The following is a 13,517-nucleotide window of genomic DNA, read 5'->3' on the forward strand; positions in this document are numbered from 1 at the left end:
CCCGATTACAGTCAAACCCGGCTATATCGAACTCTCAAACGCCTATCAGTTCGATATAGAGCATAATTCGATATAAGCCTGCTAAATAATTGGATGTCATAAAAGCACATCCCATTTATAAAATCACTTTATTGACGATACTAGCTTAGTTTCGCATAAATTAGTCCTGCATTTTCTTCTGCTTGGGCAATTTCGCTGCCTGCGACGTACGCACTTCCCCACGTTGTCTAAGGAGTCCGAGCAGCTGAGGCCGCAACCTTCCGCATTCACGCAGAAGCACCGGACTAATGCGAGTGCACCAATCACTTCGGAGGATGTGGGCAAAGGACCGTAGTTGCTTTCCTCAACGTGCCTACTTTCATTTGTGCTCGGTACGATGTCGGCGATGTAGTCTTCGTTTCGGGATCTACCGTCGTCGCGACACCATCATCTGCACTCACAAACTCGTCCACTGTTGATTCGAATGTCCCGGAAATTTTGACAGCTCGCTCCAAACTTCGGCAACACTGGCAACGGCCTCGTCGCATTCATCAGAATTTAGTCATCACCGAGCACGCGGAAACCGGCACGTATGAAGAACGCCTCGTACACGGCCGTGCGTACGCGTCTGACGCCATGGGCACCGGGTTGCGAGTCTGGCCACTTTAGCCCTAATCGTGCTGAGAGTGCTCCTTGGAATCTTGCACGCTGCGGGGAGATCCAACTTCTCATCGCGTTCGACGCGATTTATGATTTCGAGCTTCACGACGAAAGGCGAATTCTGCCGCTTCATCACTGCAACACTGCGGGAGAAGGCCCACAAGGCGCAAACACGATTAACCAGAGAGGCAGCCAGACAACTCGCACTTTCGCCATCTTGCACGAAGAGCGCACAAGAGCCTCTGATTGGCTGTCTGAGCAAGCGCTGTAGGCGGGCCAGGATCATTTTTTGCTGGGGAGTGTCGATAGATAGTGATCTAAAGAAAGGAAGGACGCTTGATTCTGCAACCCGTGAGGGAGCACGGCGAAGCGTCGTCAGGGGAGAGGGAGTGGGAAGTGAAAGATGCTAGAGAAAGAGGGAGGACAATAGACTTCACTATGCGCGGCAGGGGGAGTGTCGACGGCTCGCCCGAACAGCCCCAGGCAGCGCGGTCACGGTAGGGAGAGCGGTTGGATGGAGCGGCGCCGCCGGGTTTCCCCGCTACTGCGAGGGAAAGCCAACTTCTGGGGGCACTTTTCCGCCACTTGACGTTCGATATATCGGGAGTCACTGCAATATTTGTTCGATGTAAGCGTAATTTTTGCTATATATATACTCATTGTAACTATACCGTGACCAGAAATTGTTCGATATATAGAATAATTCGATGTAAACGGGTTCGATATAGTCGGGTTCGACTCTATACCAATTATCGGTTGTAACAATGGAATTTTCGTGGCTCCTGAATATTGTTATAAGTGGGTTTGACTGTATATAAGAACGTCTGAAATTTCGGATGCAAGAAAACTTTACCGTCTGAATGCAGGTCTGACAGGGCATTAATCAAAACCACCACTGTCGCCTTGAACCGGTGCATGCATATTCGCTGGCAGCCATAGCCACCACCACGGCAACGCTAGGGCTAGCTGCTTCGACGTTCGCTATTAAGCTTCTTGCTTCTTGCCTTTCTGTGTGGTGTTTTTCAATGAAAGACTCCACCTTTGTGGTTCTCGCGATTGGCTTCAAAGCTCAGAAAGCACGACGCATTGCATGTAATGCTGGTTCCTGGAAGTCAGCTTCGCTTCAATACAACACTGCTACGTGGTAAATCATACGCGAAAGTGTTGCAGTGAAGCATAAAGTGTGGGAAGGGGCACTTGTCACGGGACACAGTATATGTGTATTCCTTAATTATACACGCATGCACCTGCCATTTCCTGTCAGAGTACGAGGACCGATATGCATAACAAGTGTACTGGAAGGCCTTCAGAGCTTTTTTGAATGTGCCTGTGGCGATTTGAGACCCTAAGGGCAGTAAAAGACATGCATTCATTTTTTTAGAACTGCCCGATTTTCCTGACGTTCTCACGGCCAATAGGGAGTCCGAAAAATCAAACATTGACTGTACAACTAACCAAAACGATGCTTCAAATGGTCCGTGAGGCAACCGTGTGGCGGAAGGAGGAAGAGAACAGAAAGGTCCTACGCATTGCGTTAATGACCAGGATAAGAAGCATGCCACCGCTTCTTTGAATGAACTTGAGCTCTAAAAACAAAGTGTTGGCTAATGCCGAGATGCAGGTGTCCCTCATCCAAACCAAAATAAACTTTTTAAAGGAGTGAAACGCAACACTGAGGCATTTTGCAGTGTCTGAGTGTCAGGATAGTTGAGGTTGACTTACCAACTGTTTCAGAGACTCTCACTTGTGACTAAATTCAAGCTTCATACCTCTATTAGTTGATAGAAATAGCACATATCCGAAAATATCTGCTGGTATATGCATCTACTTTTATTCGTATTTTGAGATTGTTCGACTTGATTTGCAATGGGTTTTACAGTTTTATTCGCTGCGAATTTTACTAACCCTTCCCTTCCGTTTCCTTTTTGAATAAAACACTACTCCAGTTTGAAAAGTCGCTTTATATTCTTTAAAATGCTTACTAGAGTGTGACATTATGGGGCGACATGGTGTCAGCCTGTCTTGACATAAAACAAAGTTCTGTGTTAGTCGGGGAATCTTACAAATGCACTTGGGGAAAACCTGGAAAACTGGAAATTTGGAAATGATAACTTGGTAGACACCCTGTTAACCTGGTTTGGTTGAAAACACTATGAAGAGGCTTCAGTATCTTATCAGTTACGATGATGACACTGTGTATTATGTCGTTATAAGTGGACTCCACTATATTGTATGGCTTGCAGCTGTTGCCTGATTGTGCCATGTTTAACTTTTTGCTATGTCAAATGTGCAGGTTATGACAACCAAGTCCCCATAGACTCTATGCAAGGACTTGACTTGGGGCCATCACAAGGTGGACATAATTACACCCCGATGGACACAGGCATGGACCTTGATGCCCCGGGTGACCTAAATTTTGACCCTCTTGACCCTTCCCTTCCTGCACCAGCTCAGCAGGACAGCAGTGGCCAGCTGGCTGCCTGGTATGATACTGATCTATAGGATTCCAGGAGCTGCTGGCCATAGGCTTGGTTTTGGCTCTCCCCTTCTCCATAAATTTTTTTTTATGCATTTCTTGAGCAGCTAGAGCGTGCTTTTCCCATGAACCATACGTTTGGGGCAAGCATAGATTTTGATCCCTCTAAAAGTGGTGCACGAGGGGGACAATTTTTGCGGAGAATCTTTGCTCCTAATGCTCTTGGTTCAGGAGGCACCTAGTAGAGGCAAAGAAGTTGGAGCATGCTGGCTGTGTCAAACATTAAGGCCACTTTTTCTGCCAAGGTCCCTAATTATAATACTGGCACACCTATGGGATCTCCATAACTGTGGTTGGTGGCAGCTTTTCTTTTTGTCTTGTCTGCCTTTACGTCCATTTGTTTTTAAGTAATGCAGTTAGTCTTCCCCACGTTTTTTCTTTTTTTTCCTGTTCTGGGCAGTCAATGCTGTGCCAATCGATTTGTGCTCCACTGCTTCACAAAGCAGTGTAGGCTTAGTTCTATGTGCATCATCGTTTCTTTAAGTGCCATGTTTGGCGTTTGTACTTTTTCATATTCAATGTCCTTCAAGATGGCAATTATGCTGATATTTGTTACTGTCAAGTTACAAGGAATGTGTAGTATTCCATTTGTGTTCCTTCTGCCACAAGTGCTGTGGCTGTTGTGTTGCAATATCAAAATCTTGCCACCAATTGTTCGCATTTCGGACGTTTATATTGACCTGGTGATACATTTTTACTCTTTACCTAAGACATACTTGTATTTACTATCCAGCATGTATGTATTGATGAGACATCCACATGAGAATAGAACAAGTTTTCATTTGTATTAGGTGGCATAAGGCAGTGTGGGTATACTTGAAATGTCATTTTATGTATGTGTCTGTGCACTGTATCAAATAAAGTAGACAGCATAAACTTGTCCATTGTATTTGTATGCTGCTGAAATAATCTTTACTTCAGGCAGGCAGTACATCTGCAATTTTCTGTTTCATTACTGTATTTTCAGTTCTTAATACAAATACAGTAAATCATCATTTACTGAAACTGCATCTCAAAATATTGGTTGTCTAAATTTTCTTTTTCTTGCTGAGATTTTGCATGTTTTTCATGCCTTAGTTAGAAAAGCTTTTTGCTGCAGACATCTCGAATTTTGAAAATACCTGAAAAAAGGCAATGGGGCAGTGTCTGCAACATCGCTTGCACTTGCTTTTTACCCAGTAGCAGGTCGCTAGCCAAGCCAGACACCACGCCAGGTTTTTCTCCTTGCTTACCTTCCCCCCCCCCCCCCCCCCTTCTTTCAGTCTGTCACTGCTCACATGTACTTGCTCAGCCTCGCGAAGGGAGGGTGAGCTGGGACTCTGTCATTTGAAGACAAGGTCTTCTTAGTGAACTTCAAGCAGTTGCCCTGCCGTTAGAAACTTCAGGCAGTTTTGGTGTATCTGGGTACCTTGTAGCCACTTCTAGAAAGATACGATCGGTTAGGTGACTTGTAGGTGTATGAACGTGACAGTGGTATTAAATTATACCTCATCAGGCTGAGAATATGTAGCAATAGTGAGCAACAAAGGATATAACGAGTGCAAGTAGCCATAAACAGGGCGGGGTGCGAGTCTGTTTCGTCACCCTCTGCCATGCTGCCACCAAGTTCCATATAACCTAACCACCGCGCCCTACGCCAGTTGTTGTGGAGTGCCAGAGTTCAATAAGAGTTGCATAGGGTGCCTCTTTGTGCGCGCGCTGCCATGCACGGTAGTGGGGAGGGCGTATACATCGAGGCATCCTAGAGTTCAGGAGCTGGGTCAGTAAAGTGCATCTGAGCGCGTACGCGTGTTGTCATGGCGCATGCGGAAGCGGCGCACCGGCTTTACTGATCTCTACTCAGTGGCTGGCCTTGACAGAGCGGCGCACTATCTCGTAGTGTGTGAAGCAAAAGTAGTACTCCAGCCACTCCAGTGTAGCACAGCTGCACGATGCAGTTCCACTACGCTGGCAAAAAGTGGATGCTCATACAGTCTAGTAGCGTCTCTCAAAGTCGGCGTGACCGGCTGCTTTTGGTGTGCTTTGGCATGGCTGGCGTGGGAATAGAATGCGCCGTCTCACGCCGAAGCCACTAGACCAGTGTGGATTGCACACTGGCCAGCAGCATGCTGACCTACAGTTTGTGTGCACTGAAGAGGGCTTGCAGAGTTTACACCTTCACCAAACAAGAAAGTGCTTGCGCGTGGCTCGCATTTAATGCGGCCAGTTGTACAGGGTGCAAATCATTGGTGGCGATTTTGCCATCGTTGGTGTAACTTGTCCAACTTTCCCAGCCGCTGCCTGGCGCCTGCCACGCTGAAAACGCCTGCCATGTTCAAAGATGCATGTCGACTCTGAAGAGAGGAAACACAAGCGTACCGAGGCTGCATGTGTTCGAAGGGGCCAATGTGTGTTAAGAACGCGCCCTGCACGCCAAGAACATGGCAGATCGCTGTCAAGGCCCATCTTGCCCTAATGTGTAATTCGTATCGTGCCCGCCAGTAGCTGCAGTGCATCAAGCAGTGTTTGGGGGCCCTAGCAGAAGTCTACTAACACAGATGCGTGGCTGGCCAGGCTTGTAAAAAACACAAGTGTCTCTTAGATGTTGCAGGACGGCCAAGGAGACCTGATAGGCATCATCGTAGTTGCGCATGAAATACGATATAGTTAAAATACTAGTTAAGTGAATAATAAACATGAAACGGAGACAGAGTTGAGACATAACATTAAATTATTGAATTTTGAGCGTCAACACTTGGCTGACACGCATTCTTTTTCCTCAATTAGGACGCCGTCAATGGCACGTTAATTTCATAACACCTTATTAATCGTGACCTTGGGCAAGATGATCAACACCTTTAAGCAAGTGCGATCAGCCCATGAGGTGCGCTCAAAAGAAGCTAGCATGTAGCCCACAGTGTTTAAGTGATGTCAACGGGATTGGACGCTTGCTTCATGCTTGCGTGACTGGGAGGCGCAAGTGCCACAACACTCGTGGGCGTCTGCTAAAGGCATGACAATTTACGCTCTTTTGTAGTTTTGGTTTTCGAAGTTAAATTGTCCGGAATTCGTTACAACGCAGAAAGTAGCAGTGTCAGCTTTCTTGGTTGTCTGAAAAGAGTTATGCCCAGATGACTGGCTTCAAATACAGTATTGCGTTAGGATCAATAGTCTTGATTCTGTGCCAAGCATGCTGTCTTGGAATGGTGCCAGTAATGCCGTTCCCCATTGAAGTCCACTTCTCTGGTGCCAGTGCATATGAAAGTGACCGAAAATATTACTACTGGTATGTTGCAAAGGCTCCATGTGGTCTGTGCGCGGCCACTTGGCTTCTATTTTTGTGACTTTGCTCGTCTAGACATTATTTTGTGGATTTTACAGTTTCGAGTTAACGGGAGTTAACTTTTGCAGCATCCCATCCTTTGCACACCTTAAGATTAATGTATAGCGCATGACCCGGTCAGTGCACTTTGCCATGGTGTTGATGTTTTAATTTCACTTTGAGAATGTTTGCACTTTCAAAATGCAACCTAATATCAATGAGGCATCCAAGTGCAAACAAATGAAGTGTTTTCGGTTTTTATTTCTGACTCCCCCCCCCCCCCCCACTATTTAAAAAAAAATATATCTGGCTGAAATGTGCAGTATGACTACAGATTTTGTTGTTCAACATTGCTTCTCGAAAACTGTTGTGTATTGGCTAACAGTCTCGCAAGTGCACACCATACCACGATGCGACTATATTTGTGCACGAATAGAATGAGCCCTTAGTTGAAACAGTATGGGGGTGCAGAGCTCCAGGGGCTAATACACAAAAAGAAACTAGGTAGACACGAAGCTGCGTTACCATCGCTGAACTTGTTCAACTACTCCAGTGGGCGCGGTGCGAGAAGTGCAAGGACCTGAGCCAGGGTACCTCCCCGCTTTTAGTGCAAAGCATTTGCGCCCTTTGGGCGCTTTGAGTCTATCTATATATCTAGCTTCCTACGCCACGCTGCTGGCGCACCCTACCAACTTGAGCTGATGGATATAGGCTCGTGTTCGCGATGCTGTCGTGGTCGCTGCATCGTCGATATTTGAGCTTTGTCATCTGAGTCTTGCCTCTGATTCTCGCATACTATGTGCACGTGGCACATATAAGATTCAGGCATCTCGGCTGCAGAACACTGGGTGGTGGTTGCCCCCCATAAGAACAGCGATTCAAAACAGCTTCCCAGTAGTGTTTATTTCTGATTGCCAGACAGCAATGCGCTGCATCCTCGTTCCTCTCCATGCTCGCACTGGACTTTCATGGCCCTTCTTGTATTTACCAGGTCGTTTAATCGAGCATCGAGGCCTTCTCTTTCGTGCTGCACATGGAGTATGAGTATGACAACGCGGAGCGGAACTTCAGCATAGCAGCGTCATTACAGCAACTCTTATCGGCGCCCTGGGCTTTTGACACTAACGAAGAAGCTCTTAAAGGGCCGGACCTTCGTCAGAAAGTGCGCCAAATCAGACCTTGCTTTTCTCGGGGGTTTACTTGAGCAGCTCGATGGCATGCTACTATGGTACTACTGTGGGCAAAGGAAGAGGAACGTGTTTGCAATGATCAAGTAGCTAGGCAAACCTGCGCTCTTTTTCACCCTTGGAATGTCTGAGGTACACAATGAACGCCTGTTCGAACTCATTGAGAGAGTTGGAGCTGGTCGAGGCAAACCACTGCAGGGTCGACACCATAGCCAGCTACCTGCAATATCCTTTGCATGACTTTGTTTCCCACAGTACATGGGATCTGCATAATTTTTGGCTTCTGTTTTTCATCACAGCGGGTGGCAAAACGAAGAAGAAAAATAAACATTGCTTTGGTGGCAGACTGGCATGTGATGATCTTGCCAGGATCCTTGCATTAGAGCTGCGCACTTATCACGGACCTAGCTCTCTGGTAAACCTTTCATTGCCAATTTTAAGTGAAATCTAATGCAGCGCATTTATTTTCAGCTTAAATGGAAAACACTGAACCATTAATTTAATCTGCACACTCGAACGCCCATTTCGTGACACCAACTTTCACACATTGCAACAACAAAATGCACATGTAGCTCTTTCAAGTTTTTTGCCAATGTTACATGTCTGTATAAAGCGAGATTTGGACTTGATATTATAAAGGTGTACTAGCCACTAGGAACGCAACATTAAATTCAATTGTCACTGAATAAAGAAAACTACCGCTGCTCCAAATAATCCACCAAATTGAACGAGACAAGGAAACATCCAATATAGCTTGTGGCAAGTACAATGCCAATGTCACTGGATTTGCGTTGCTTCTTGTGAAGCATTGGTGGGTGGAGAGTGGTATAAAAACGTGATGCTTTGACCTTTTCATAAAACGAGTCTCGGACAGCGGTGGTGCAAGGGATTGGAAGGAAACTTTTCTCCTAGGCATAAGAAGAAAAGGAAGGATCCAAATTTGTTAAATAAATTGGAGACCTGTTTAGTTAATGGGAAACAGGGTGTCACTTTGGTAGCATGAACATTCATGTCGAAATAGTTCAGTCTGTACAGTATATAGAAGTGGTCTCCCAAGGAAGCTGTCCTGAATGCGAAGTGGAGTAATAGAGAGTTTTAGCTGAGCGTGTTTACGCTCCGCTAAGCAGCAGCTTAGCGGAGCGGGAACGCGAATGCGCATGCGCCGTCCGCTTAGCCGTAAGCGGGATAGCGGAGCGAGGAACACGGTCCGCTTAGAAGCTGCCTGAGCGGAGCGTGCTGCGCAGTGCTTTGGCTAGCGTTGGCGTCAGAAAGGATTGGATTGGCTGCAGAAAGCAAGCGCGCTGGCTATCACGTGGCGTTCCCCAAGACGGCGCTTTATTTTCGATTGGATAAAATGGACCGGTAACGCATTACAAGCGCACGTCTAGATACTTCATGGAGAAATAAGTTATATATATACATATATACGTTTTGCTGTATAAAAGTCATCAATAGGTGTTTTTATTTTCTTTCATTACCCTGCATTTAGCCAGGGGGCGCTGCAACTACGAAAGGTCCGCTCCGCTACGCTAAACGTGCAACTAAAACGTGAAAATCACCCGCCGCTTCGCTGTGGCTTAGCGGGGCCGCTCGGAGCGGAGCGTACCGTAAAGACGCTCAACTAAAACACTCTAATGCCGTGACGAGATATACTGGCAATGTGTTGATGCGGCGGAGGCGAGCGCCAGCTGGAGGTATTGCAAGGAACCGGGCGCGCCGCTCCGTGGACTCGAAGACGCCCATCGCGTCAGCGCGCGTAAAGTGGCGGACGCAGCAGCCGGTTTGTGTATGTTGTATGCGAAGGCGTTTTTTTTTTTTTTTAAGTGTTCGCGTTACAGAATTAAGTTTTCTCGTACAGTCAAACTACAATCCGAGAGCTATCTGTAGGTTGTGTGCAAGTCGTGGTTTATAAGTTTTGTACGTATTTTAGCTTAAGAAATTGAACTATTTCAGTCAATTCCTTGCGTCACATGGAAGGCCTGGGTATACGTGGTTCAAAAATCTTTTTGCCGCAACGATGTCCAACGCCGACGCCGGATTTTTTGCGACACGGTCTACGCTGTCGCATTCTGTAGTTAAAACGTCCCATTGTAACGCCGCACCACTGGAGAAATGCGGCGGTTCATGGGCGTGAGATTGGCGAGGGCCACCACTAGAAGCGCCAACGTTGCCATCGCTGTTGTGTCAAAAGCTTGATCAGGTCAGCATAACAAAACTATTCCAATTTCTTTTATTCTATCGGTCAAGATGGCTCGGACCCCACCATTATGGGCTGGACTCGAGCAATGTTAACCTACCTTGGAGGGCTAATGGCGAATTTGGAATCGAAACAGATTGGAGTAGTTTTACGTTATCCCGGCCTAGGTGACCTCGCTTAGGAGGTGTTTGCTTAGTGTGTTGCATGAACGTATTGGTGTGCTCTTTCTCGCCTGGATTGTTCGTTTGGAATGCTCGCAACAAGACCTGAGGCAACATTATCGAGCGATCACATTCGCGAGATTTCGCGTGACTCGCCACCAAGCGTGTCAGCGTAAATGGCCTCGACGACAACGTTACTGGCATTGTGCCAAGCTATGCTGTAGGCCGCATACTTCGTTGACGTGTCCGTTGCTGAGTCGCGCGAAGGCTCGTGAAAGTGATTGCATCCCTGAAAGGGATGGCTCGAGAATAGTGCCTTTGGTCTGCGCAAAAGTACGCTGGTTAGAGCTTCGCCGTTTTTACTTAGTTGAAAATTCTCCCTCGGAATATTGTTAGTAGGTTCTTGTCAAAGACTGTCGCCGTTCTGGACGCGGGCCAATCACGGTTGGTGATGGCGTTTGTCGTAGTGGGAACAAAAATTGCCATTTGGCTTGTTTTTTTAACCAGCAGCGTAAATTCGGTCGACTAGTCAAACCTTGATATAACGAACCCCGATTCAACGAAATTTGCTATGTACCGAACTATTTTCATATGCCGATCGTAGTTGCATTGAAAACTGTGTATTTTTTTCGCAATTTAACGAAGTAATTTCGTGACACGGTTTCGATTTAACAAAATTTTCGGCCACTTCAAGCATATACTTGGGAGCTTGTATGGCTAGTAAATCTACCAAAACGTTATAAAAGTCTCGGCCGAGCCAAAAGTTATTTGAAGTGTCCTTCAGCATGAAACGGCAAAAACGCCGTCAAAGCGCGCGCGCCGGGATGCGCTAGGCAGGAAACGCCGCTGCGCCATTTGTAGCGTTGGTAAACAACTTTCGGAGGCGGCGCAACTAGGCGAAACACGAGAGCTGACGACTACATCTTCGCAAGAGGTTTGGGGAGGGAGTGAACGTGCAGTAACATGATCAAGCACGCCCTGGGCGGCAAGACCGCGGCGCAATGTGACTTCTCGTCCTAGCGCGCGTCCATTGCGCGGGCCACGCGCCTTGGAAGTGATCTCACCGCGGTAATTGCAAAGGCAGAGCCGAGACATTTGGTGCCTTGATTCACCTTGGGTTCCCGCGCGTCTAGGGTCGCGTAATCTCAAGTTTACGAGGCACGGCGCGAGGCGTTCGCTCGCGTTGTGACAGCGACTTGGTGGTCATCGAGCGAGATCAATAATGTGCCTCTTCGATTTTCCACTCCTGGCTACCCGCGGGCTGCCAGAGCCAGCTAGAGCGTCTTCGTTTTTCTTGGGTTGCTCCGCCCACCGCACCACGCACTTCCGCCGGGCGTTCGTTTTACTTGGGCTGGACGGTTCTGGCTTCCCGCGGGCTGCCAGAATCAGCCAGGACGACTTTGGTCTGGCTGCTCCCTGGAAGTTCTCTGGCTAGCAGACGACTGAAAGAGGCGATGGGCGCTCGCCGCCATCTTTGTGGGCACTTGACGGATCGGAACGCGGGCGCTTGAGGACTTAAATTTACTTTGCTCAGCCAACTGTCTACTGTCGTCTTCAGATTTCCTTACTTCTAGCATTATCTTAGGTGCTAACGCACCGTTCCGCACTGTGAGGCGATGCCATAGGAGCGGCGGTGAACCGTTTGAAGCTTTTGTGTGTGTATGTATACGTGTCCCATGAAGGCTTCTTCCCGGCGGTGATCAGCGTGCCGCGTTCACATGCGTGCATGTTATCTGCATCGTGTCAGCGCAAGTTGTAGACGCTCGTTCACACACATTGGGATGCACTTTCGGTTCGTCTTCCTCTGGTGGTGTTCCTTTTCACATATCTCGCGTATGTAAGCGGCGATGTCTCCTTTTTCTGCAGTTAGCGAAGGCGTTGCAGCTAGCCTGTGGTCGCACCGTCGTATGCGTGAGTGGCAGCTCGAAACCGATATGTGTTCGAACTGCAGGCCGTTGATGTCAAGAACATCAACCGCGGCCGCTCAGGCAGCTTGTAAGCTGACCATGTAACACCAGGATCAGGTACATAAACATGCAAGGCGGTAGAAAGAGAGCGAAGCGGTTAGAAATAGAACAGCAGTTAAAGGACGAAGAAGTAGGTGTACACACGCTATGCGAAACACATCTCGGGGATCTAAAAGACCCACTGTTTATTGAGGGCTACGTCTGGGAAGGGAGCAACAGAACAACGGAGCGGAAGGGAGGAGGAGTAGGTATGCTGATACATCAAGGAACAAATTGGCAAAGAATAAAGTCAACTTGCAAAGAACATGGCTGGGTATCAGGTACATTTGCCGGTAAAAAGACATGGCTAGGAGTAGTTTATTTAGGGACGGGACAAATGCAGGCAAGAGAACAAGGATCTGGTGAAGTGTCTCAATGACGATATAAAGCAGTTTGGAGAAGGTGCCGATATTATTCTGCTGGGTGACATGAATGGCCACATCGAGGATCTGGATGGATACACAGATTGTAACGGGAAGTTGATGCTAGACCAGGCACGTACCCAGGATTCTTCGGGGGGGGGGGGGGGGGGGGGGGCACCCAAGGTAACTTTTCTATGCAAATGAAGGGGGGGGGGTACCTTTACTAGCACAAATGTTAATAACGCCCGCCATTCGCCATAAAGACGCGTACACCTGCAAAAGAGAAATGAAATAAGGTGTATCTCACAGGTAGTACGCGTGTGAGATACATCTCTTCTTTACTAGGAGAACAAGGAACCACATCGAATGGACTCGCGCAGGAATAACACTGCCGAGAACAAGTGAACAAACGAAAGTGCAAAATAAAGATTTTTATCATCATCGTCAGCCTATTTTATGTCCACTTCAGGACGAAGGCCTCTCCGTATAGTAGATTTCCATAGTAGCATACAACTTAAAGAAACAGCAGTTGGCAACCAAGGCACACGGACCGCGCGCGCGGGGTTGTGTTACTCCGTCAGCCAATCACAGAAGCAAACAAAATCGTCGTCATGCGGTCTTTTCAGAATGGCGTCGTACTTGATACCTCCGGAGCGTCTGCTGTTCTTGAAGAGTCTTTTCATCGACGGAAGCAATGAGGTGTGCAACAGACATGGACAAAGCGTATGGAGTCTGAGCATTTCATTGATCAAAAGTCTACCCGCCGTGGTTGCTTAGTGGCTATGGTGTTTGGCTGCTAAGCACGAGGTCGCGGGATCGAATCCCGGCAACGGCGGCCGCATTCTGGTGAGGGCTAAATGGGAAAACACCCGTCTACTTAGATTTAGGTGCATGTTAAAGAACCCCAGGTGGTCCCAATTTCCGGAGTCCCCCACTACCGCGTGTCTCATTATCAGATCGTGGTTTTGGCACATAAAACTCCATAATTAAATCTTCAAAAGTCTGCGGTACAGTTCATTTCACTGCTGAGCCCGTTTTACTCATGAAATTTCACTGCCAACTTAACTGAAACTTGACAATAAATAGTTGCAGCGAAGTAAGCATTTTATTTCACTTCAATAAAGAATT

General features: G+C 47.4%; 1 protein-coding gene across 2 annotated transcripts in view; it reads left to right on the forward strand.

Moving 5' to 3' along the window:
- The window catches only part of arm (armadillo), a 65,493-nt gene extending 61,438 nt beyond the window's left edge, over positions 1 to 4,055 (forward strand). The window contains exon 15 of one of the 2 annotated variants that reach the window (XR_008608557.2): positions 2,933 to 3,023. Coding sequence is in view for 1 of the 2 variants with exons in the window: in XM_050193570.3 (XP_050049527.1) it covers positions 2,933 to 3,141 (209 nt within the window). In the remaining variant the exon portion in view is untranslated. Of the gene's footprint in view, positions 1 to 2,932 lie in introns of both variants that reach the window. The other variant, XM_050193570.3, reaches the window with a different exon arrangement.
- Positions 4,056 to 13,517: the final 9,462 nt, after the last annotated feature.

This window comes from Dermacentor andersoni, chromosome 1 (assembly GCF_023375885.2).
Source record: "Dermacentor andersoni chromosome 1, qqDerAnde1_hic_scaffold, whole genome shotgun sequence".
Lineage (NCBI taxonomy): Eukaryota > Metazoa > Arthropoda > Arachnida > Ixodida > Ixodidae > Dermacentor > Dermacentor andersoni.